The 27,843-nt window shown below is 36.3% G+C and overlaps 1 protein-coding gene across 1 annotated transcript in view; it reads right to left on the bottom strand.

Moving 5' to 3' along the window:
• Window positions 1–27,843, bottom strand: part of CENPC (centromere protein C) — a 67,162-nt gene that overhangs the window by 24,031 nt on the left and 15,288 nt on the right. The window contains exons 6-12 of the mRNA XM_024579772.3: window positions 25,773–26,058; window positions 24,464–24,679; window positions 19,280–19,887; window positions 10,351–10,542; window positions 4,104–4,395; window positions 2,398–2,544; window positions 471–553 (exon numbers count right to left, since the gene is read on the bottom strand). Of these exons, the coding sequence (XP_024435540.2) occupies window positions 471–553; window positions 2,398–2,544; window positions 4,104–4,395; window positions 10,351–10,542; window positions 19,280–19,887; window positions 24,464–24,679; window positions 25,773–26,058 (1,824 nt within the window). The remainder of the gene's footprint in view (window positions 1–470; window positions 554–2,397; window positions 2,545–4,103; window positions 4,396–10,350; window positions 10,543–19,279; window positions 19,888–24,463; window positions 24,680–25,772; window positions 26,059–27,843) is intronic.

Raw genomic sequence — 27,843 nt, forward strand, 5'->3', positions numbered from 1 at the left:
TTAAGTTCCTATGGCATATTTCTGATCACAAAAGCCAAATCCCCAAACTTCTAAATTAAGATCTGAAGCACTTCTAATATTAAACATTGATAAATGTGAGCTATACATATTCAAAATAGAGAAAATAGTATAAAGAATCTGATATACCCATCACCAATATGTGACTAATTTTGCTTCATTTATATACCATTATCAATTTAACATTTTTAAATAATGGAGTAGATATCTTAAGTGCCAATTACTTCATTATATCCTACTTCAAAGAAAGTCTCATTCTCTGTCTTGTTTCCTTCCTTCTCTCACCTAGATATAAGGTCTCACAAATCTCTAAACATATAGTAAGGCTCTTAAAGAGTAAGTATTCAATACACATTTGCCATTGGTGTTAATTTAAATACAACATAGCCCACCTAATTCCATATGCATGATCCTGTAAAAATCAAGACAGTAAAAAATATACAATAACTTACCTGAATTTTCCTGAACTTCCTCATCACCCACAGCTGAATTATTCTTCCCAGACATTAAGTAATTCTTGAGCCTGAAAGGTCCACTTAAGAAAAAAAAAAGAAAGAAAGAAAACCATAAAATTGGTGCTTTTATAATACATATATCTAATTATCTATCAGGTTGGCCAGAAAGTTCATTTGGTTTTTTTCCATAAGATAGCTCTAGTAGTGCTTAGTTGTCTTTAACTCATCCGAAACAATTTTGTTACATTGTATTGTGATAACTGTCATATCAGCATACATTAAAAAAAAACTTATCAAAATTGGTGAATTTTTGTGCAGCCATTTTAATATTGAAGATAGAAGAATATACACAATATTTTCAGCACATTATGCTTTATTATTTCAATAAAGGTAAAAATGCAACTGAAACACAAAAATGATTTGTGCTGTGTATGGAAAAGGGGCTATGACTGAAAGAATGTGTCAAAAGTAGTTTATGAAGTTTCGTGCTGGAGATTTCTCGCTAGACAATGGTCCACAGTTGGGTAGACCAGTTGAAGTTGATAGTGATCAAATTGAGACATCAATTGAGAACAGTCAACATTATACCACATGGGAGATAGCCAACATACTTAAAATATACAAATCAATAACGTTATTGGTGAAAATGAAAAATGTGTCTTTTAATTTACAGAAAAATCTACATGGACTTTTTGGCCAACCCAATACCTTAAAGGTCATTTCCCCCTAAAACTGACAACGGTTTCTTTCTTATAAAACCAATAGTGATGTTATAGATCATCGAGAACATACTTACTTGAGGCAAAAAACAAAGAATCTACAATTTAATTCTGTAACTGACTGTGAAACATGATACTGAATGTTACAGCATTTTAAACTAACTCATGCATCAGAATTACAAATTTAAGTCATATCAAATAACATTGTTCAATAAAAATCAAATTATAAGAAATAAAATTATATATAAATCAGCTTAAAAAAAAAAACTAGCACCAAAAAATGGAATTTAACGTATAGTCCAGAAATCATTCAGAGATTATTTAGTTTATCTCAGCCTAGGTCCCTTTCTTCCTATTATGAATATATTAAAGGACTAGTAGACATAACCCACCAAATAATAAAGAAATCTTAGCCATCCCTTAAGTCTGAGAATCTGCTATAATTTACCATTCCTTTACCATTAAAAAATTTACCATTTTTAAAAGGGGCACAGAACTTCAGATATTATAAGAGCAGGTTAATCTGGTTTTCTCATTGAGTATGCTTGCTTTAAACATACAGACTAGAGCAAAAGTAGGTTTATAGTTGTGAGTATGCAAATACAGTTTATTTTTCTAGTATTATTTACTAATTATTTTCCATACAAACAACTATAAACCTACTTGTGCCCCATCCAGTATATCCACAGATTCTTAGATATTCCCCCTTTCAAGAGGCAGGGCCTAAATGCCCTCTCCTTCAATGTGGTCTAAACTTAGTGCTTTGTATCAAATAGAATAAAGTAGAGATGCCAGCGTGCACCTTTGGAGACATTAAAAGGGACTATGCCATCCACTGCAGTCACACTTTCTCTTAGGGCACTTGCTTTGTGAGGAAGTAGCTGCCATATCAAACAGCCCTATGGAGAGGACCAAATTATAAGAAACTGGAGCCTCCACCTAATAGCCAGTTAAGGGCATCACTTGTAAGTAAATCAGCCATTTCCAATCAAGCCCTCAGAGAACACAGATACTTTAAAAGTAACACCTCAAGAGAATCCCTGAGTCAGAACTAGCCAGCTAAGCTTCTCCCAGGTTTCTGACCCACAGAAGCTATGAAACAATAAATGTTTGTAAGCCATTATTAAGCTTTGAGGTAATTTGTTACACAGCAATGAGTAACTAACATAGTGAGTAAATCCTATGATCCTTAAGCACATGCATACCTTCCTTCCAAAACTAAAGTCTTAGGCTCTCTAGAATCAGAGTCAGACTCTACTGGTGTCTTGCAGGGATGTCCATTGCTCTGAGACTTTAGATGAACATTTTGTGCAGTCATAATGCCATCTTCATCTTTTGAGCTTCCTGTAACTCTATAAAAATGACAAGTTTGTAACTGTTTACATTTCTTCATATAATATTTCTTCCAGAAAAAAACACAGGTGTTTTTTTAATAAGAATTCACCAAAAGCACCTGACAAGTCCTTGGCACATGATATGAGCACTCAAAATATGTTAACTATTATCATCTTAGGAGGAGAAGTATTATGATGTATTCTTAATTATGAACATCAGGTTTTTGGGAGTTCTGGCCAAGATGGCAGTGTAGGTAGAAATGCTTCACTTCTTCGCACAACCAAAGAAGGGTAACACCAATTTAAAAACAATAAACAACCAGAAGTGCCAAAAAATCAAACTGCATGGAACTCCAACAACCAGGGAGTTAAAGAAACATGCAACCAGACCAGCTGGAGGGGCGGAAATGGGCAGCCTAGTGGGGAGGACGTGCAGCAAGGCGGTGGACCCCACAGGTGAGGCAGGGCTGGCTGAACAGGAAACTAAAGACTCAAAACCTCTAGCTGTAAAATAATGTGGGAGAAATAATGTGCAATGGAGAGAGAAACTCCCAATCTCATAGGAGAGTCCATTGGAAACTGGGAGTGGAGCAAGCAAGCGGCATTGTTCCTTCTCTGACCACTCCCCCATAGACAGTGCCACAATGCAGCAAAGAGGGTTGCCCCGCCCCAGAAAATAACTAAGGCTCTGTCACTTTACAACATAATAGGTGCACTGAGACAAAGAAATGTGGCCCAAATGAAAGAAAAGATCAAAAGTCCAGAAAAAGCTAAGCAACAAGGAGATAGACAACCTATCTGATGCAGAGTTCAAAACAGGTAATCAGGATGCTTACAGAATTTATTGAGCTCTATCGCAAAATGAAGGAAGAAATGAAGGCTACACAAAATGAAATAAAGCAAAATATTCAGGGAACCAACAGTAAAGGGAAGGAATCTGGGACTCAAATCAATGATTTGGAACAAAAGGAAGAAATAAACATCCAACCAGAACAGAATGAAGAAACAAGAGTTCAAAAAAAATGAGGAGAGGCTTAGGAACCTCTGGGACAACTTCAAGCTCTCCAACATCTGAATCATAGGGGTGACAGAAGAAGAACAAGAGCAAGAAATTGAAAACTTATTTGAAAACAATAATGGAGAACTTCCCCAACCTGGTAAAGGAAATAGACTTCCAGGAAATCCAGGAAGCCCAAAGAGTCCCAAAGAAGTTAGACCTAGAGGAACACACCAAGGCACATCATCATTAAGTTACTAAGTCCCAAGATTAAAGATAAAGAGAGAATCCTAAAAGCAACAAGAGGAAAGGAGAGAGTTACCTACAAAGGAGTACCCATAAGACTATCAGCTGATTTCTCAAAAGAAACCTTACAGGCAAGAAGGGGATGGAAAGAAGTATTTGAAGTCATGAAAAGCAAGGACCTACATCCAAGATTACTCTCTCCAGCAAAGCTATCATTTAGAATGGAAGAGGAGATAAAGTGCTTCCCAGATGGGCAGATAAAATGCCTCTCTATAAATGATCACTATAGACAATACAAGAAAAATAACTGTATTGTAAACATAACAGACATTACCCAGGATGATCAAGATTTTTCTTCTTATCCATGTCTGCCTCATCACATTCCAAAGACTCATTCTGGGAAGAACCAGAAGTTTCATCATGGTCAATAATTCCTCTAGAAATTTTTGCATTTAAAATCTTCTGTGCTCTTGAGTGGCCTGAATTAGCTCTCTTCTTCCCTTTAAAAGGAACAGGTTTTTTCCCAATATTCTTAGATGATTGATTTGTTTTTTCAGCAGGTTTTTGACCACTGTTGTTATGCACTGACAATTCATTTCTTATTGAAGCATTGCTATAAACAAGGCCTGAGAGAATCAATGATAACTTAAAGTTAGCATAACATTTATCCAGATATTGTAGCTTACTGAAATATTAACATTATTTATATTTACATATAAACACACACACACCCCAATCTCATAGACTACATTTGTTTTCAAATTAAATTCATAAATTTTGCAGTTCTTCCATTTTTTGATATATGCATCAAACTCTTTATCACAAGCTTCCAAAACAACCCTCTCTGGCTCTGCCCCCTACTCTTCTAGCCACCCTGAAGATCCTGGTATTCCCCAAGGTTCCAGCTTCATCTTCTCACTCTCTTCTGTACTTTCTTTGAGGGACCTATATGCCCATACTTTAATTACTATATATATGCTGACATCTTTACCTACCCCTCTCCCCAAGTCTGCCTCTCTGGTTTTAGTTCCTATATTAATGAAAAGTACAACTACCTACCCTAAATCAGAAATCCTAGTCACCCAAGACTCCTGCTGCTATTCACAATCAATCCCTAAACCCTCTCAGTTCTTTCTTAATGCCTCTCAAATCTGCCTCTCTCAAGCTCTCCTGCCTGTCAATAGCAGGGACCCTCATCATTTCTTACCTGGATTATTAAAACAACCTCTTAACTAATCTCCCTTTCTCTAGCCTTGCTATTCTTCAGTCCATTCCTCACAGTGCTTCAAGAAATCCTTGGAAAACACAAGTCAGAACATTACAACCCTGCTTAAAATCTTTTGCTGATTATCTATAGCTTAAGGATTAAGTACAAATATTTTCAATACTAACTTTTTTCTACATCCAGAGTGCTTATTTCATTAACCACAATTTTCAACACTCCCCTCCAAACAAACAAAAAGCCAGCAATGCTGAACTTTTTTTGTATGGTTTTTAAAGGGTGGTCCCTAAACCAGCAGGATCAGCACTGCCTGGGAATTTGTTTGAAATGCAAATTCTTAGACCTCCCCTTACAGTACTAAATTAGAAATTCTCAGAGTAGGGCCTATAATTTGTGTTTTAACAATCCCTCCAGATAATTCTGATAAAATAATTTTTAAAAGGTCAAGCTCTCAGCTTCGGATCTCTGTACATGCTTGAAACATTCCACCCTTCCTCCTCACCTCATCCAATCACTTCGATGACTCCTAATTCATCCTTCTGGGAGCTTTCCATAATTTCCAGGCCTAAATTTGGCAAACTCTTTCTCAACAATCTGATAATGTACTTATCTCTCCAGCAGACTGACAATTCCTTGAAACTAAGATTGGTCTTTTACCTATCTTTACATTCCCAATACCTAACACTAGGGGCAAGACTGGTAAAATAAGAGTAGCCTAAGGTGAAAAAAATTATTTTTCCTCCAATTTTTTTCAGTTATAATTGATATATAACATTGTATAAGTTTAAAGTGCACAACATAACAACTTGTGAAATGATTACCAGAGAGCAGACCTTAAAAGTACTCAATGTAAGGAAAAAAAAATTGGTTACTAAAGTGGAAAATTTAAGAAGGTGCTCACTCTCAGTCATGCAAATACCTGCCCCGATTCATTCTACCCTGAAACCAAGTGTCACCTTAAATTTCCCATTTTAAGTTTCTCACTTGCCTCACTCTAGTCCTGGCACTGCCTAACACCACTCCTGCCTCATAGTAGGCACTCCAGTGTTTCTCGACAGGCAGCAAGGTCACATGTACAGTACAGGCAGGTTGGTTGCTTGATTAGCGAAATATGCAAGAGACCAAGAGTCAGGACACCTCGGTTCTATTGTTTTCCAGTTCTAGCACAAAAGTCTACAACCTCAGAGTAACTCATACTGCTTTTTCTGGACTTAAGACTTAGTTTCTTCTTCGATCAGATGAAGTGTAAACGATATGATCTAATCCTCCGCTCTTTTGACCCCTGCTTGACCCCAACATCTGTTTCAGGACAGCTACATAAGTCTTTTTTGTTAACTTTCAGAGTTCTAGAGCACTTATGCAAGCTCTTTAACATTTTTATCTACCCACACATGTACACACTCAGTTATCATAGTATAGTTTCAGGCAACCTGAAGCAGAAAGGTGAGTTCTCCAAAGCAGTAATAGTAGTAGTTAACATTTTAATACTAACTATATGCCATTTAATCCTTATAACAACTTAATGAGGTAGAAGTACTGTCAATGATAGGTTTCAGAGTGAGTGAGAAACTGAACATGTAATCTACCCAAAGTGGAGGAATCATAACTTGAACTCAGATAACTCCAAAATCCAAGGAAGGCTGCGGCAGAATATTTCTTGCTGCCATTAATCAAGGGTCCCAATGATTTAAAAATTCATAGCAACAAGGCCTCACAGAAGTATGCCATATTTATACTAGTCTCTCCCTTACTGATCTAAGCCCCACCATCAAGTTTCTGCATATGTAAATGTTACCTTGTCATGTACCAATCTTTGTATGATCACCTTTTTTTTCCCAGTAAATGAGCATTCTTTTCTCTTTTTTTACTTTATTTATTCTTTTTATTTTTATTCAGTTACAATTGTCTGCATTTTCTCCCCATCCCTCCACCCCACCCCAGCCAGTCCCACCTCCCTCCTCCACCTCCACCCTCCCCCTTGATTTTGTCCTTGTGTCCTTTACAGTAGCTCCAGTAGACCCCTCTCCCCACTATTCCCTCCCCACTCCCCTCTGGCTATTGTTACATTGTTCTTACCATATGATTTCACCTTTAACTGGAACATAATCAACAAAAGAAAAAAGCAAACAAAATATAACCAGAGGCATTGAAATTAAGAACAATGATCAACTTCTTTAAAATAAAGTTTTTTCCAAAGCAAAAAATGTTTTAAATGTACAGAAAAAAGTTGGCATAGGAGATCTAAGAATCTTATCCTTAGGAAGGCCCGCTTGCAAAGTTCTTGGCTGACATGTTGGAACTTCAATTTCAGAAGAGTTCCCATCATTTCCAAATTGATTAGAATTGTTTAGTGTGCCTAAAGTGCTAGTTCAAAACATATGGTGTATGCAAAATACTTGCTTTCCTTCAGGAAGCCTGGAATTCTAGTACTTGCTAGGCAAAGGGTGCCTAGGTGACCACCCCCCAGAAAATCTTGGGCACTCAATCTCTAATTCCCCTCCCAATCTCTAATGAACAGCATTTCACACATCTGTTATAACTCACTGCTGGAGGAAATGTCTCCTGTATATGAGTATATCCACTGAGAGAGGACTCTTAGAAGCTCAAACCGATTTCCTTCTGACTCATCCTAAGCACTTCTCTGCTGATTTTGCTTTGTATCCTTTCCCTGTAGGGAATCCTCAAAATTCCATTATCACCTTTTCCACTTCACTTTTACCTGATGTCCTTGCTTACTGTTTCACTGAGAAAACAAAGTTGGTCAGATGAGTACATCTTCCCACCACCAACTCTACCAACCTACTTTTATTTGTCCCCATATAGTCTGCCTATCCTTTTACATGATATACTATCCTTGCTCCTGTCTAAAAATAACCCATGTACTGTGCCCTAGATCACATCTGTACCTTGCCTACTTGAAGACTGTGATGCTCTATTTATCTTCTACTTTTCTACAAGATCATTTTAAATAAGTAGATAAGCTGGTATCACTCATATATATGTATATATAAAAGAAACTTCCCAGTTCCACTTCCAGTTCCAACTAGGAAGTTTCTTTTATATGTACATATATATAAGTGATACCAGCTTATCTACTTATTTAAAATGATCTTGTAGAAAAGTAGAAGATAAATAGAGCATCACAGTCTTCAAGTAGGCAAGGTGAACTGGAGAGCATTATGCTAAGTGAAATAAGCCAGGCAGTGAGGGACAAATACCATATGATCTCACCTTTAACAGGAACATAATCAACAAAAGAAAAAGGCAAACAAAATATAACCAGAGACATTGAAATTAAGAACATTGTAACAATAGCCAGAGGGGAGTGGGGAGAGGGGTCTATTGGAGCTACTATAAAGGACACAAGGACAAAATCAAGGGGGAGGGTGGAGGTGGAGGAGGGAGGTGGGACTGGCTGGGGTGGGGTGGAGGGATGGGGAGAAAATGCAGACAATTGTATATGAATAAAAATAAATTAATAAAAAAATAAAAAATAAAAAAGAAAAGAAAGAAAAGAAAGAAACTTCCCTTGACTCCCCATCTATTGTTTATTAACCCTTTATCTAATTGTCTCTCCTTCCTTAACCTCCTACTCTCTCTTGAATCCTACTCCAATCAGGCTTTTGATCTCATCATTCCACAAAAACCCATTTTATCAAGGTGACCAAAAACCTCCATGTTGCCAAAACCATTAGTCAATTCTTAACTCTCATCTAATGCAGGCTATGAGCAGTATTTAAAACAGTTCATCACTCAACCCTTTAATGATTCCATTACTTCACTTCCATAAGCCTAAATTCTCATTTTCCTTTAATCTCAGTAATTGCCTCTTTTCAGTCTCTTTTTATAGATCTTCCTTCCCCTTCCTGATTCCTAACACTGAAATCTCCCAGGACTCAATCCTTGGCTTCTTTCCTTGCTAGATATAATATATTACTAGGGCATTTCAAGCAAACTCAAAGTTGTAAATATCATCTATATATTACTAACTTCCTAATTGTATGTTGTCTAGATCCTTCCCCTTAACTTTAGACTCATTTATTAGGCTATCTCCTCAATATATCTACTTCGATATATAATTAATATTACAATCTGAAATCTTTAATTTCCCAAATCTGCTTCTCTCACACCTTTCCTCATCTCAGTAAATAACAGAGCTCCATTCTTCTACTAGTTCAGGACAAAAAAAAACAAAACAAAACAAAAAAAAAACAAAAACAAACCTGAGTCATCGTAGATTTTTCCTTCTAACTCTAATCCTTCATAGTTCCTATAAATTACTTTCAAAAGATACGAATCCAACCACTTTTCACTTCTTCCTTACTACAATCTAAGTGATGTCCATGCTTCCATTTTTGCACAGTCTTAGTTTCTTCTCTACATAGCAATAATAATAGTAATTTTAAAAGATGAGTCAATCATGTCACTTTACTGCTTAAAATCTTCCAGTAGCTTCCAATACACTTCATCTAAACTTTATCATAGCCTGCCCCACTGACTTCATCTACCCTAGCTTAGTCTTCTTTGCCCAAGGCTTATTCTTCTTGGCCTTCTTGACATTGCTCAAACATGCCAAGCATGCCCCATCAGCATCTATACAAATACTGTTCCCTTGGTCTGGTATGCTTCATCTTAAATTATTTTCATGGTTCCCTCTTTCACTTTTTTTCAAGTATGTGATCTGAAAGATTATAATGAACTCTCATTACTACCGTTTACGAAAGAGTATTCTGGTCTATCCTCTTATCCACCCCCATGCCTACCATCTATTTCCCATATCTATTCTTGATCTGCTTTATTTCTCTTTATTATCCTATCAATTCATGAATTATTATCTATATTGTTGATTTTCCCCATACTAGAATGTAAGACCACAGAAAGCAAGAATTTTTTTGGTTTTTGCTTTATTTTTCCATAGCTGCGCCCTACATCTAGAATACTACACATGTAAAATAAAGCTTCAATGAATATATTTATAATTAACTGATTTAATATTTCCATTAATGAACTTTGTCAATAGATTTTCTCTGACCCTGACCAGTGTGGCTTAGTTGATTGGACATCATCCCACAAAGCAAAAGATCAATTCCCAGTCAGAGAACATGCCTGAGCTGCTGGTTCAGTCCCCAGACAGGACTCATTTTAGAGCCAACCAATAAATATTTCTCTCCCACATCAATATTTTTCTCCCTCTCTTTCTCCCTCACTTACCCTCTCTCTAAAAATAAATAAATAAAATCTTTAAAAAAAAAGATTTTTCTCTGGAGAATCACAGTATATACAACTCAACATAAAACCTCTTACAGAATAAATTTGGGGGGAGCTCCCTATGAACATAATTTAAATAAAAAATACTTACTCTGCTCTGAATTTACCATCCACCAACTAGATGGACGCCTGGAAATTCTATGACTTCGCGTGACAGTCGAAGTCACTTCTTCAGGTATAAGATTGTTCTTCTTTGACCCACTTGAAAAATCCTTCTTTTCACATTCCCTATTTTTCCCCCGATTTGCTGTATGAGAAACATTTGTGCGACTTTTCTTACTTCCTAAATCAAAGAAAACCATAAAAACAATTCATAGTCTACTCAACCAAACTGTTTTCTGAATAGAACAGATTTTTTTTGTTTTAAAACTTTCAATTATAAAAACTTCTTAAATTTATCCTCTGGGCTTCTTTTCATTTTTATTTTTTAAAAGTTACATTTTGCCATAGGATCTCTAACTTCCTGTCAGTTAAATGCAAACTTTTCACATTGCTTAATAACATATACTCCTGAAACAAAAAAATAAGTATATTCAGAAAAGGAAAAATACAAGATATGGTTCCTTCCCCCTGCTTACCAATGTCCTACCTAAAAAAAAGTAATTACTGCTTTTCTGTTTTGAAATAATTCATGATTTCTGCCAATTAATTTTTTGGGAGAAGAGATTTAAAATGAATTTTCAATAAAGATATCTTTCATATATTAAAAAAAGACTGTGAACAGAATTTAAAAAGACAAAACAGAATGAAAAGAAACAATTAATATGGCAAGCTATAGAAATAAATGAAAACATTTGACATCAATAGTAATTTCATCTTACTACAAAGGAAAATGAGTATAAAAAGAATCTAACAGTAGGAACAGATAAATCCTAGCTTTATTTTTGTGACTAACAACCAAGAAGAAGGGGAAATCAGAGAAATACAGGCTAATTTAATATAAATATTGCCCCTAACATAGGCAAACCACCAAAATGCATTTAAAAATAGAGAATTTCAGTTTTTTTCAGAAGTAGGTTTGAAACATTCGATGTTAGTTGACAAAATGGATTATCTTCTTGACCATCAAATTAATTACAAACCAGCATTTATTAAGTGTCTAAGACAAAGATTACTATAGAGCCCACAGAAGGAATTAAAATCTTATCAAGTAATAGAACACATGGAGTAAGTGAACTCCATAAAGGTATATAAGACCAATAAAGCAGGCATTACATATAACCACATAAGTAGTTATTACACTATATAAAATAAAAAGAAAAGAACTGGAGAGCATTATACTAAGTAAAGTAAGCCAGGCATTGAAATAGAAATACTGTATGATCTCACCTATAAGTGGAAACTAATCAACAAAACAAACAAGTAGGCAAAATATAACCAGAGACATTGAAATAAAGAACAAACTGAGAGTAACCAGAGGGGAGCGGAGGGAGATAATGGGGGAAAGGGAAAGGGTTGTCAAGGAACATGTATAAAGGACCCATGGACAAAGCCAAAGAGGGGATAGGAATGAGGGTGGGAGGTGGGGGTGGGTGGGGTGGGGTAAAGTGGTGGTGGAAAAATGGAGACTATATTTGAACAACAATAAAAAAATGATAAAAATAAAAAATAAAGGGGGTATATGGAAATGGAAAAAATAAAAGTAAACTGTTAAAGATAAAAAATGGGCAAAATAAAAAAAAAACATAATAGGAGTTGAAATCTGAAAATAGAAGACCAGTGTGATTTTCCTATCACTAATAAGGAAAATTTGGGGAGATAAACAGAGATGATATCTAATGCAAAGGGATATTTTTCTCAAGGTTTGAATGTAAAGAAAGTACAAAAGAGAAACTATTAAACTTGGGGAATATGGAAAGTCACAAAAATTCATAAGTCAAATGAGGAAAAGTAATCAATAAAGACAGAAGAAAATCAAACTAAGAAATAGGAAGGCAAACCAGAATATTACAGTATCAGAAATTAGCTAGTATTCAATTAGGCTAGAATGAAAACTACATCTTAGCCATCCTTACTATGTACAGTATATAACTGTGTTTGGCACGTAGTATCTCAATAAATAAGCCATGAAATAATGAATTCAGATTGAAGAAGCCAGTGTTTTACTGGGCAAAAATCTTTCTGAACATTGAAATTGGCATAAGTGTTATCCAGCATGAGCTTTCTAAGATACCTACCTAGGTTTTTGATACTCAAAGTATGGTTACAAACCATCTATACCAGAATCAACTGGGAGACATTACTTGGAAATACAGAATTTTGGATCCATCCCAGACCTACTAAATCAGTTTATTAATCAATATTTTAACAAGATCCACAGGGGAATTCAAATGCATCCAAGTTTGAAAGTATTATTCTAAGAGATTCACTCATTCTCCCAGTTAAACTTAATTAGGGAGTAGAGAAACAGAGGAGAAAATGCACCAAATTATGTCAAGGTCCCTTATGCAGTATTGCTCTGATTCTATTTTTATAAGATAGAATTTGGCAGTTCTTTGAATTTTGGATAAAGACTATGACTCAGCTTATAAAAGTAGTAAAAGAGAAATACTAGCCTTGATACTGAACAACACAAAAAAAAGTTTATGAAAAAGGAAAGAATCTACTTTACCAATATTGTGCATAATAGTATCAACCAGTACTCTGAAAGTGATGGCAATGGGAGATATTGGAAGAGTCACCACATACAATATAAAAATTCAACAGTAAAGATCTTTCAGGGAGTGGAAGTAGAAAATAATAAAGGGTCAATTTACAAAACACTAAGCAAAGATAACAGAACTGTCAACATGGTTGGCACTGATCTGTAGTTTAAGAAATTATCTGTACAACTGCAAGAATCCTCACTGATGAACTTCATTTTCCTGCACACGATTTCTCCACCCTCATCTCTCTTCTCCAACTCCTTTTCTTCTATTTCCCTCCCATTTTTCTCTTCCTTTATTCTTGTCAAAGTATCCTCAGAAACTGTTCTAACAAATGAAAGGTGCTCGTGATGACAGAAAATATTGTCCATGTTCATGAAACACCCTAAAGAGAAAAAAAATCAGTATGAACAATGACTGAGGAGAAAGAATCTGAGGGGGAAAAGGCTATCATTAAAGGCTTATTTGGATAAAACTTCAACTGCTGGTCAAAATGGCAGCGTAGGCAGACATGGCTCACCTCTTTGCACAACCACATCAGAATTACAAGTAAAATATAGAACAACAGTCATTCAGAACCATCACAAGTCAAGTTGAATGGAAAAGTCTGACAACTATGGAATTAAAGAAACCACATCCATCCAGACTGGTAGGAGGGTCACAGACGTGGAATGGGCTGGTCCCTCACCCACTTGTGATGGATAAAAATTCAGGAAAGATATCTCAGGAGCGAGGAGTCCCAGCCCTACACCAGGTGCCTCAGCCCAGGTTTCCAGTGCCAAGAAGATAAGTCCCCACAACTTCTGGCTGCAAAAACCAGTGGGGATTGAGTCAATGGAAGGAACTGCTAGAGCTCCAAGCAGTTGCTCTTAAAGAACCCACACACGGACTTACTCAGACTCACTCCCTCTGAACTCCAGCACTAAGGTAGTGGCTTGAAAGGCACCAGTAGTATACAGGGAGAAATTAAAGTGTCTGGCATCAAGGAGAAGAGAGGCCATTGTCCCCTTTCTAACCATCTTCCCACAAGCTTTCTGGCTCCATCAACCTGGCTAACACTGTTTGACCTGCCTTGGAAATACCCAGAGACTCAACCCCACCCAACTTATGGGCCCACCCAAGCTTCTTTTCCATATGAATGCTGATTTTGGCTCATGCTGCACAACTTCCTAAATCCTCTCAAACAAGCAACAACTGGCCTCAGTGAACCACAGGCCTGGCACTAGCAGTAGCCAGCCTAGATTCACAGCTTGGCTTTGCCTGGGGTCTCCAAGCTCAGCACAAATAGCAGCCATCTCAGACTGCTTTGTAACTCAGGCAGGGTGGCTTCCGGCAAAACACAGATGAAAGCTGATCTTGGCCGGTACCACCAGGGAAACCCCAGGACCAGCGCAGCTAATGGACAGCTACAGATGACATCGGCACACCACCACCCTAACCCTGCACAACTGATCGTCCACAGAGGGCGAAGGTTGGCAGTAAGTGGTCACAGCCAGTCCTTGCAGCTGACTGGCCTGGGTACATCCCTCCCACTGACCTGCCAACAGCAGTCAAGGCTCAACTACAAGAGGAGGTTGTACTCAACCCCCACAGAGGATGTACCTCGAGAACCCAGCTTGGGTGATAGGGAAGGTTGTGTGCCACTGTACCCTAGAGGACAACGACTACATTAGGCTACACTACCAAGACAACGGAGTCAACACAGCCTTCCTAATACATAGAAATAAACACAGGGAGGCTGCCAAAATACGGACACAAAGAAACATGGTTCAGATGAAGGAACAGATCAAAACTCCAGAAAAAAAACTACACAAAACAGAGATAAGCAATCTATCAGATGTAGAGTTCAAAATACTGGTTATAAGGATGCTCAAGGAACTTAGGACCTCAACAACATAAAAAAGATCCAGTCAGAAATGAAGGGCACACTATTGAAATAAAGAACAATTTACAGGGAAATAACAATAGAGTGGATGAAGCCACGAATCAAATCAATGATTTGGAGCATAAGGAAGCAAAAAACAACCAATCAGAACAACAAGAAAGAAAAAAGAATCCAAAAAAGTGAGGATAGTATAAGCAGCCTCTGGGACAACTTCAAGAGGTCCAACATTTGCATCATAGGGGTGCCAGAAGGAGAGGAGAAAGAGCAAAAAACAGCAAATCTACTTGAAAAATAATGAAAGAAAACTTCCCTAATTTGGAGAAGGAAATAGATATGCAAGTCCAGGAAGCACTGAGAGTCCCAAACAAGATGGATGCAAAGAGATCCACTCCAAGACACATCATTATTAAAATGCAAAAGGTTAAAGATAAAGAGAGAATCTTATAAGTAGCAAGAGAAAAGAAGTAACTAAAGGGGAGTTCCCATAAGACTGTCATCTGACTTCTCAAAAGAAACTCTGCAGGCTAGAAGGGATTGGCAAGAAATATTCCAAGTCATAAGAAGCAGGGACCTTCAGCCAAGATTTCTCTACCTAGCTAAAGTATCATTTAGAATTGAAGGGCAGATAAAGTGCTTCCCAGACAAGAAAAAACTAAAGGAGTTCATCATCATCAAGCCCCTTATTATATGAAATGTTAAAGGGACTTATTTAAGAAAAAGAAAATCAAAACTATGAACAATAAAATGGCAAAAAAAATACATATGTACAAACAATTAAATCTAAAAAAAAATAAGCAAACAAGAACAGACAGAATCATGGATACAGTGATTGTTCTAATGGTTGCCAATTGGGAGGGGGGTGTAGAGAAATAGGTGAAGAGGGTAGGGGATTAAGAAGTACCAATAGGGAGTTACAGAATAGTGATGGGGATGTAAAATAACAGTATAGTAAATGTAGTAGCCAAAGACCTTATGACCCATGGACATGAAAACTGGTGGGGGGATTGCCTGAGAAACTGGGGAGTGCTGGGTAGAGGGTAGCAAAGGGGGGAAAATCAGGACAACTGTAATAGCATAATCAATAAAATGTAATATTAAAAAAAGACTTACTTGGACAATGATACAGAAAAAGAATATCATACAAAGTCAAAAACAAACCAGTTAACAGCATCATTTCAGAAACTAGTTCAAGATCGAGAAAGACTGGAAAGTGAAAGACAAAGTATTTAGAAAACTAATAAACAAGAAAACATACAGAAATACAACTGATATATAAACAGTTGGTAATGTGAAGAGAATTAACTTAAAACTGAGGGGACATGTCATACATAGGGCAATAGTTAGGAAAAAAAGTGACTTGTGCCCTGACTGGCCTGGCTCAGTTGGTTGGGCATCATCCCACAAACTGAAAGGTCATTGGTTCAATTCCCAGTCAGGACACATGCCTGGCTTGCAGATTCAGTCCAGGATGTGGCACTTACAAGAGGCAACTGATCGATGTTTCTCTCTCCCACCATGTTTCTCTCCCTCTCTCTCTCCTTCCTTTCCCCTCTCTCTAAAAATAAATAAATAAAATCTTTTCAAAAAATTAAAAGAAGTGACTTGTAAATGATAAATTTTTACTACTATAGAATATTTTACATATTTACATGTAAATAAGTAGGATTCTGCAAGTGAGTCATATTTTAATAAACAGAGCAAAATTATTCATCCAAATAGACAATATTTCTGTCACTGATAACTGTATATTCCAATGACCCACAGATATGATAGCTGCTAAGTTTAAGATCTGGGGGATATTTTAGAAATGGGAGAAATATAACTCTTTTTCTGGTAGAACTGTCACTTTAGACTCTACAAGAAAATACAGAAATTCATCAACTAATTATGTTTGATAAAATAAAAAGGGCGCCCTGGATGGTGTGGCGCAGTTGGGTGGAATATCGTCCTGTAACCGAAAGGCTGCATGTTCAGTTCCTACTCTGGGTCCTGCCTAGACTGCAGGTTCCCTGGTCCAGGCACATGCAATCCCCCATCAGGGCACATACAGGAGGTAGCCAACTGATGCTTCTCTCTTGCATCAATGTTTCTCCCTCTTTCTTCCCCTCTCCCTTCCTCTTTTTCTAAAAGCAGTAAGAAAATGTCCTTGAGTGAAGATTAAAATAACTATAATAATAAATTAAGTAATAAAAAATGTTGCTTGGAGTATGTACAGGAATATATCAGGGTGGGGTAATAATTGAGTGAAGTGATATCTAACCTGAGTACAAAGCTTGATGTGGAAGTGGGTACACTTAGAAAAAAAATTCTAGGCAAAAGGAACAACATATTAAAAGGCCCACAGTTGAAAAAGTGGTCTGTTTAGGGGACTGAAAGAAATTCATTATATAGTAACCCAGGAGATGAATCCAAAGAGGTAGAGAGAAGCCAGTGTGTATGAACTGCTACAACAATCTAGAAATAAATTAACTCCAGCTTGGCTAAGGGGATTAGCGGGAGGAGTGGAGAGAATTAACAGATGTGAAAACTACTTAAGAGGAAGTCAAATCCATATGAAGCCTGACTTCATATGGATCACTAGGTAAAGGAAAGAGTTAAAGATGATCTGGTTTCTTTCTTGAGCTAGTATATTTATTATGGCTCCATTTATGAAGACATGAAAACTATAGGAGAAGCAAGTCTGGAGAAATTTAGTTTCTAATAATGTCTGAGAAGCCTGTGAGACATCTTAAGTGGAAAAGTCAACTGGTTCAACACAAATCATCAGTTTAGGCATTACCAATTTGTCAAGTGCCTTTTGAATTAAAGACAAATTATCTTCAGAATAAAAATATCTTTGGAATTAAATTATTTTCATATTATTTGTCTTTGAAAAGTGGCATGGTTGGCTGAATAATGGCCTCCCAAAGATGTACTCATCCTAATCCATAATATCTGTGAAAATGCTACCTTACATGGCAAGAGATTTTGCAAATATGATTAAGGTTATAAACTTTAAATTATCCAGGTTGATCCAATTTCATTACATGTATCCTTAAAAGTAGTAGTCGGTGAAAGAGACAGGATGATGGAAGAAGAAGCAATTGAAATTTGAAATGTGAGAAGGCTAGCATTGCTGGGTTTGAAGATGCAAGAGGGCAGCCATGATTGAAGGAACACAGGTGACCTCAAGAGGCTAAAAAAGGCAGGCTCTCTCCTAGAACCATCCAAAAGTAATCAAGCCATGTCAACACCTTGATTTTGGCCCAGTGAGATCCATTTCAAACTTCTGACCCACAGAATTGCAAAATAAAAAATGTGTGTTGTTTTAAGCTCCTAAGTATGTAGTAATTTGTTATGAAAGCAATAGAAAATTAATACATTGGTATGGTAATTAATCTTAATTTTATATCCCCTAACAAATCTAGATAAAAATTTAATATATATGAAAGTTAATGTACAAAATATAGCACATACTCAATAAATGTTTAACAATAATTAAAGAGAGTATCCATCCAGTATATTTTCTTGATATGTTTCTTCCTAAGAAATTAAGGATAAATCAAAATTTTGAAACTATAAATTTTGTGAATTCATATTATACTTAAGGGACTAGTAAGAAAAAAACTTTCTTGTAATGTAACTATCTCCCTCAGTTTAGTCAGATTGTTTATGTTCTATTTTCTTTAAATGGTCAGCTGCTAATTAGAAACTGAAAGAAGCAAAAAATTGAGAACAATTCCAATAAAAATATGGCACGTGTCTAACATTTACAAAGAGGCCCACAAAATAGAAACAGTTGCTTTTTTCCATTTTAAGCAGAATTTTTCAAATACAGATAGGCACACACAGACAAAACTGAAATCTGACAACTATTATTTCTGGTGATACAAATCTGTTATAGAATATATAAAATGAAAGCTGAGATAATAATTAAGTAATAGCTACATTAAAATAGAATTTGTTTTTATAAAAACTAGCTTAAATATTGTGCCTTAATATGATCTTTCTCCCCTCTAAATTGGAGATATAGTATAGTCATCTAGAATGTTCAAGCACCTACACAATTCTAGTCAAGAGAGTTTTCTGGTTGGTTAACAGTTTTTCCAATTTGAGCATCAAAAGCATTTTCACTTATTTTAAGACTTCCTGATAGAGCTGAAAAAAATACAGGTTCTAGAATGAGACAGATCATGGGCCAGTATTTTTTAACCTCCTTTGAGTGTTATCTCCTACCTTACAGAATTGTCAAGAAGAATTAAATAATATTACACACATATAAAGTGTCTAATACATTTGATAAGTGCTTTCTATTCCTCTAACTATTCTGGATAAAATTCTTTCTATAAGAATAACTACCTTTTCTCTCTATTACTTAAACAGTGGAACAAGGAACATAAAATTGATCTATTTAGGTTTACTCTGCCTGTTTCCCAAAGCTAAATAGGAATATTAAAAAAACATAAAGTAGTAGAATAATGTTAGCAATTATATTTAATATAAACACTTACCCACAGGTGGCATCTGTTTTTTGGAAATACGAACATTTCTCTTCTCTTCACATGCTTCCATACTTCTGTCTGAATTTCTTTGTGACTTGTCTTGAGCAATATGTGACATATTTGTATTTTTATCTTTAGCTTGTTCCATATCAACCTGTTCTTCAAATACACTGGCCTTAACTTTTCTTTTCTGTTTTTGTTTTATAGTCCTTTTGTTTGCAGATGATTTTTTTGCATTCTCAGAATACATTCCATTTTTTGTAGATCTACAATTACTTTCCATATCATCTGTCAAAATACAATTCCTACCCGGTTTTCTTTGTTCAGAGGGCTGACAGTTCTCTACTGGGTGACCTTTACCAGAATGTTTGTCATTTGTCAAAGTCACAGGTGTTACACTGTGAAGATTTTCTCTTGACTTCTTACTTGGAAGGAGTGCAGTGCTCTCAGTACCGGATACCGTACATTGTTTTGGAGGAACAGCCTTTCTTGGTATAGTAATCCAAGACCGACTGGCAAAATTATCTGATTCATCAATTATAAATTCATCCTCTACATTCATATCATTTGCAGGATATGATTGAGGTGGAGCAGTTGCTATATACCTAACAACAGGACTAAAAAAAAAAAAAAAAAAAAAAGATGTTACAATAAATAATAGCTCAAAATAAAGCTTTTACTTTTGCTTAGTGAAGAAAATAATCTATAGAGTAAATAAAATCTCTCTTTTTTTTTTAAAGATTTTATTTATTTATTTTTAGAGAGAGGGGAAGAGAGGCAGAAAGAGAGGGAGAGAAACAACAATGTGTGGTTGCCTCTCTGACCAGGCCTGCAACCCAGGCATGTGCCCTGACTGAGAATCGAACCGGGAACCCTTTGTTTGCAGGCTGGCACTCAATCCACTGAGCCACACCAGCTAGGGCAAAATCTACTATCTTTTAAACAGAAGTTCATGTCTCCTCGATTTTCCCTTACCCTTAAAAGGCCTTCCTTCCTTTTACATGTCTATAATCTGATCGCAATCATTTATAACACTAATGGGGTCACAGAAATTTAGAGCTGGAAGAAAGCCTAAAATCAACTAATTTGATGACCCCATCCATTGTTTATTTATTAAAAAATTGAAACCCAGCCCTGGTCGGGTGGCTCAGTTGGTTGAGTATGGGCCAGTGCACCAAAAACTTTGCGGGTTTGATCTCCAGCCAAGGCATACAGGTTGCAAGTTCGATCCCTGGTCAAGGTGCATATGAGAGGCAACCTTTCAGTGTTTCCCTCTCTCTCTTTCTCCCTCCCTTCCTCTCTCCCTAAAAATCAATAAATATACCTGACACAGGAGATAGTATAAGAAGAACTCTGAGACTGTGCTGCTGTTGCTAGCCAGCAGCTATCAGCTATCGTCCTGATTGCCAGGCAATGCCTTTTAGCACTTAGGTAGCAGCTAGGAATGAGCAGCCAGAGGGTAAATAAAGGCAGGGCCCTCACCATTGCAATCTAATAAAGAACTTAATACAGGGGGCTAAAAGCCAAGGAAGACATGTCTCACCTGTTCACCCACTAGTCCTGAGCCTGGTTCAATTAGGCTGCCAGGCCTTCTGAACAACAAGCAAAAGTGATAGTGTAGGAATTGGGTGGAGCCCTTGAAAGTCTGTGTGTATCATCTCCACTAGCTGGGAAAAGGAAAACCTTGAGATTGTGTATTCATTCCAAGGCCTAGAAGGGGGAAGGAGGAAGGGGTCTATAGTGCCCCCCCAAAAGAGCCCATAAAACTTTGGTTGCTGCCTGCCTCCAGTCACGTATGCAAAATGAACAAATAGAGTCTGGAGTAAGATAGGGATTTGGGCTAACAGACCCCCATGTCTCCCTGGGAAAGCCGGCACCACCTTTACCAGTCAATCAATATGTAACTCCCTCACCCCATCCTGCCAACTATGTAATTCCTCAGAACAAAGGTCTCTCTCTCCGTGACTCTCTCTCTCTCTATCTCTATCTCTCTATCTCTGCCTCTTGGCCCTTTTGCCACACAGGGGGATCCTGGCCAGTCAGCCTCTGGCCAGGGGTCCTCTGGGCACCCATACTATGGGCACTCTCTTTTTTGGCCATCCAGCCTCTGGCCACCTGGGCGCTGATCACCTGGCCTCTGGCCACCCTGCTCTTGCCACCCTTCCTTTTCCTTTCCCATTAGAACTTAGCACTAATAAACTTTGCCTGGATGCTAATAGGCTTGCTGATTTGTAATTCTTTACTGTGTCAGCAAGAAGAACCAGGTTTCTCCCAGTAACATATTCTTGGGTATGGAAAAATAAAAAGCTGAAGCCCAGAGATGTGTAAATATAGTCCAGATACATTGAATAACAGTCCAAAAATGCATGCTATTATTACATATAATGTTATATTAAATTATGCTTGTACAGATGTCTCTTAAGATTTCTTCTCATCTAAATTGGGTTTCCAGATCCAATTCCAATGTGGTGTAGGGGTTCCCCCCATACCAGCAAACACTTTTTCAGATACCACCAGTAATATATCTGAGAATTCAGCTCAATTCTGACACTATCTACCCAGAGACAGCATCAGATGACACAGATTAAGGGTTAAGTCCTACAAGGCTACCCCTATACAACCACACACTTTTCAGGTGTGAGCCACAGCCCACACTACCTACGCTTCTGACAGACAAGCCATACACTGAAGTTTCTTAACAACCCCCTCCAAGTCAGAATACTAATCACAAGTCTAGATTTCTACCTGTACTTCTGACCAACTAGCTATAAATGAGCAGTTCCCACAACCCCTTCCTCAGGTTTGATTAATATGAACCACTCATAAAACTCAGAAAAACATATTGCTACATCATTAGTTTATTGCAAAAGGATGTAATTGAGGAACAGCCAGATAAAAGAGATGCATAGGGCAAGGTATATGGGAAGGCACTCCAGGCTCATTGTATCTCCAACTGTTCACCAACCAGGAAGCTGTCAGAACTCATCCTTGTGAGTTTTTAATGGAGGTTTCCTTACATAGTTGTAATTGATTAAGTCACTGGTCATTGGCAATTGACTCAACCTCCCCTCGTTGGAGGTATGGGGTAGGGCTGAAAATTTCAACACTAATCACAATGTAGTTTCCATTGGCAACTAGCCCCCATTCTTACCAATGCCTTCCAAAAGTTACCACATTAACAAAACAAAAGACTTGTTTTCACTATCAACACTTAGAACATTCCAAGAATTCAGGGCATTGTGAACCATGAATTGTGGCCAAGGACCAAATATATATATGAAATATATTTTAGTCATTTAAATGACCAAATATTTATTTCTTATGAATCACAATACTGCAACATCCAAAGCAAGATTATTTCTGAGACATCTTCAAGTCTAATAGCTAAGAAAATACTAGTAAATTATATTATGTAAAAAAAATTCCAAGTATGAATAATTCACACACATTTTCATGTATGTCTCAGTATTGTAATCATGGTATTGAAATAAATGGAATATATCTAGAAAAGTAAGTGCATTGGGATTAAACAGCACCTCTTCCAATTAGTTGGGAAAGCTTTTCAGAGAAAAAAAGAAATTATTTAAAGGATTGCATCCCTCCAAAATTCATAAATTAAAACCTAATCCCAATGTGATGGCATTTGAACTTGATTAGGTCATCAAGTTGGAATGGTCATGGAATAGTATCCTTATAAAAGAGGCCCAAGAAAGCCCCCTTGCCACTTCTTACCATGTGAGGTTACAGCAAGAAGATAGCCATCTATGAACTAGAAAGAAAACCTCACCAGATACTGAATCTACTGAAGCCTTGATCTTGGACTTCTCAGCCTCCAGAACTATGAGAAATAAATTTCTGCTGTTTATAAGCCACAGTCAATGGTAGTCTGTTATAGCAGCTCAAACAGACTAAGACAACAGTAGAGAAAGATAACTTCTGGCTAAATGAAGAACTCAAAAAAGACTTTGCGGAATTTGAGGTAGATCTTGAAGTATGGATAAGATATGGTCATAAGGAAATGTAAGAAAGACAATCAGAAGCAAGAGCATGAGCAAAAGCAATGAAGCAAGAAAGCACTAAGAATAGTGAGAGGTTACATCTGACTGCAGCAATTAAGCATAAAATCAACTTTACCTGCTAGTTCATTAAAAAGAACATTAAAAAATAATTTTTTGGACATAGATATAATTAGCCTGTAAGTATACCATATTGTATCAGATGGTGGGGACAATAATCATAAATATGGTAAAAGATTCCAGAGAAAGACAGAGACAGAGACAGAGATCTCAACTACAAAACGGAGACTGAACAAAAGAGGCATTCATTCGTTCATTCACTATGTTTTTATAAAACTGTCCTAACATATCACAGAAAATACAAAAAAACTCTAAACTCCTAGAAAGAACGGCTTATATCTTAATCTACTAAGAAAGAAACACATAAAATAGCTAAACTATAATGTAAGGCATGAAACTACTTAAAAAACATTAGAGTTGGGACTTGGAAAAAAACGAGAAGTCTAGCATTGATTTTAAAAGAAAATTGAGATTGGCATATGGCAAGGGAAAAAGGTGTGCCAAAGCAACAACTGCAAATATGTATGACCAAGTTGGTAGAAACAGTTACCTAGGCAGGGTAAAGGCCTTCAATGCCGGTTGACAAATCTGAAATTTATTCTATAGACCACCCTACAGAACACCCTAGGGTTCTCACCCTTGCTGCCTTTATATCTAATTAACTGTAATGTACAGCCACAGATAAGAATCACTGTTTTGAAGTTGCAGAACCACAGCAGGTTTACCAGTATTAACAGATTAAAATTTATTTTACAACTATCCTTTATTAACACAATGAGAACAGAAAAAATATTTGAAACCCTTAATAGTGAAATAAAGGCACCCAAACATAATTCTATTTCTAAATAATACATTCTTTGAGAACATACAAACTAGTAAGTGTTGATTAGCTGAGCAAACTTATTTTCTGTCTACTTTAGTGCCTACTAAACAATGGTTTTAGGGTGATTTACTGGTAAGAAACAACACTCTTCACAGATTAGGTATCATTCCAATTAACATCAGTGTCAATTAAGATTCATTTCTAGATAAAAATAGCATTCAGAATCCATAGACATAGTTGTTCACAAAATGTGAAAGAAAAAATGTCTCAAAACACAGTTTCTCAATAACTCACCTGGATTCATTTTTTCTGTTTAAAGTTTCTAAAAATAATGTTGAAAAACTCTTTTTAGCTTGTGGTTGAATTTCATATTCTGAATCTTGTATTATTTTCTGAGATGTTTTGGATGGTTTTCTCTCTTGTGGTCTTTCTGATACTTCATCCTCTATACCTGATACTTTCTTCTCTATCTCTACTTTCTTTGAAATATCTTTATCTTCAAAGTCTAACCTAAAAGGTTAAAAAGAAGACAAGCTGAGTAATCCCGGTTTATGAGTTTTCCCAAATTCCCTTACAGTGATAACACAGACCACTTACAAAAATTTCCAATAAGCCTTTATTAAAAATTTATAAATGCTGATTTGTAATCTCTTCCATAAAATATACAAGGCAAATCACTCGGAAAAACTAAGTTTTGTTTGTATTTGTCAATAGAAAAAAAATTAAAAAGATAAATCATACACCAGAAATGTATAGCTTATAGCACTAGTTCTCAAACATTTAATAGGAATTTGAATCATTTAGAAAATAGATTCTGATTCAGTAGGTCTAGGGCAGAGTTTGAGATTCTGTATACCACATTCTCAAATAATGTCATTTCATTCAGCATGATTTCACTATTAAGTTGATGAGATGCCATAGGAACTCCTGTTTCTATCAATTAGCCTATGGTAAAATTGGTTTAGTTACATTTCATTTCACTCACAGTCGCAGAACCTACTGATGACATTTAGTGAGCACTTACTGTATTATTAATAAGCTTCCAGATAATGCCATTGCTCAGATCCTTAGGCACAGACCATACTTTAAATAGCAAACTCTTAGAATGTGCTTAACTCATTGGCTCCAAAAATCACACAATAACTTTGACAGAAAGCAAAAGACCTTCAATGATCTACTTTGCTTCTTAAAAGTCAAAGGAAAAGCCCCAAGAAATGGACATGAGTTTACTGTAACTCATCCTTAATAATACTCATCCTTTGCTACCCTAGAAATGGCCTGATACATACCTACCCTGTTAATTACAAATAACATAGAAAAATAAAAGTTATTTCCATTAGAAAGTTACAGAAAACTTATCAGAAAAATAATACATTTTCCACAAACAGTAGAAAAGTTGTCCCCAGCTTCTCTGAAGTACACTTTTATAAGACCTTCCTTATTAAATACTAAACTGAATATATACTAAATACGTTATATTCTCCTCATAACATGTTAATATTCCTCAATACTTACTGTAAAATCCATAAAAGATTAAATTATGTGCTTTTTAATAGAAATGGCAAAACTTTAATAGTAGAATATTTAAATTTTAAAAGTTCACCTTTTTCTGGTTTTAAGAGAAATCTCTGTACTTGAAGACAGCATATTTATTGAATCTTCAAAAATGTAGGTCTCTCTCTTTTGCCCAACAGGCGAAACAGCATTTTGCAGTACAGATGTTTTTGCATCCAAAAGAACAAAAGGTGAACCAACAGATAAGTAAAATTCTTCATCGGCTTCATTGTGACGATATTTTAGTTTTTTACCTGACATTTTTCTTGAGTCAGGGGTATTTTTAGAACCAACATCAGTTGTCAAAACTTTCTGATGAACTTCATGAGCCTGGACTAGAAGAAAATTATGTGAAGATATTTTAATATTTTTAAATAATATTAGAACTTTTTAAATTCATCAACTATTTCAGTTAAAATAATTTTTAGAAGACTCACAGATAACTAAGTTTATAATCAAAGATCTACAATTAAAATACATAAGTACATACTTTAAAGTTATAATTTCTGAAATTAATGAACTGAAATATGTATTTTGGTTCATGCTCTGAAGTTTGAAATAACAGAAATCCTCAAACAAGAAAATTCACAATTTTATTGATAGTCAATTTATTCAAGATCTGAATAAATCTTTCCATGGCTGAAACAATGAAGTAATCTTAACAGAAATTAAAAGATTCCATCTTTATTTTATTTATTTATTTATTTACTTTTTAAAGGAATCCTTAAATTTTTTTAATCTTTTCTAAAAAGATTTTTTTTAATTTATTTACTTTTAGACAGAGGGGAAGGGAAGGAGAAAGAGAAGGGGAGAAACATCAATGTGTGGTTGTCTGTCATGTGCCCCCTACTGGGGACCTGGTGCACAACCCAGACATGTGCGCTGATTGGGAACTGAATCAGTGACCCTTTGGTTCACAGGCCAGCGCTCAAACCACTGAGCAACACCAGCCAGGGCAAGATTCAATCTTCAGATTAAGTGTAAACTAGGGCAGCTAACTAGGCATATATTTAAACATATACATACGCATATATAGAATACAGCATACAGATATAGAGATATATAACACATATGTGTGTAACTATAAAGAAAATATAAATATAATTATCTGTATATATACATATACATATGAAAACATGTATATGTAAAGATATGTAAATATATATATATATATATATATATATATATATATATATTTTAAAAATTCTCTTAACCCTCAACCTTCATATATCAAAGAAAACATAGAATGTCTGGGTAGCATTCATACTGATTCATGTTCTTAAGAAGCAAAGATTAAAAATACAAGCAAAAATGGCTTTTGATTCAGGAACAAGATGTCATAATCTCACTTTTTCATGCTTTTCACTCTAAATACAACTACATTTTCTGGTAATTATCCATCAAACAACAATAACAGAACTCTGAAAGCTGGAAAGAAGGTATATTTTTTAAGAACCACAAGCCTTAAGCAACGACAGGCAATATGATTAATCCCTTGGATTTTCTTTATATTTCCCAGATATATATACCCCCATACTGGGCTCTGGAGAGGCCTGCAATCCAGAACAACCAATAGGTAAGGAGGCTGGGGGTAACCTGCATTCTCTATTCAGGAAACACTCAGAGGCCTAGTGGAAAACTCTAACACCCACTCCACAACCCAGGCCTTGGAGCACCCCATTCCACAGCAGTGGCAGAGTAGCAAAGCCTTAGGCAGTGCCAGGCCCAGCTCCTTAAGAGCATGGCCCTGGACTAACCCTGTCCCTGGACCAACCCAGTCCCCGTTTTTACAATCAGAGATGGTAGGTCATATGATCCACATCAAGCTGCAGAGTAGACAAGACTCTGACCTTCCCAGCCACTGCTTCACAGATCAAGGTGACACTTTGATCCACCAGTAGTATTGACACCCCAGGTCATCCCAGACTCTCTTTCCAATGAGGGAACCAATGGAGATCCATTCTCAGCAGACTCTAATCCCAACTTCCTTGAGTGAATGAGGACATCTATGTATCTCTCTCTGCAAGTGAGCTAGTTTGGGTTTCCTCATAGTATGGTATCTGGGTCCCAAAGGGGCAGAAGGGGAGGGGAGGGTCATATCTAAGAGGAAAAGAGGGAGC

The sequence above is a fragment of the Desmodus rotundus genome, chromosome 4, assembly GCF_022682495.2.
Source record: "Desmodus rotundus isolate HL8 chromosome 4, HLdesRot8A.1, whole genome shotgun sequence".
NCBI classification, from domain to species: domain Eukaryota; kingdom Metazoa; phylum Chordata; class Mammalia; order Chiroptera; family Phyllostomidae; genus Desmodus; species Desmodus rotundus.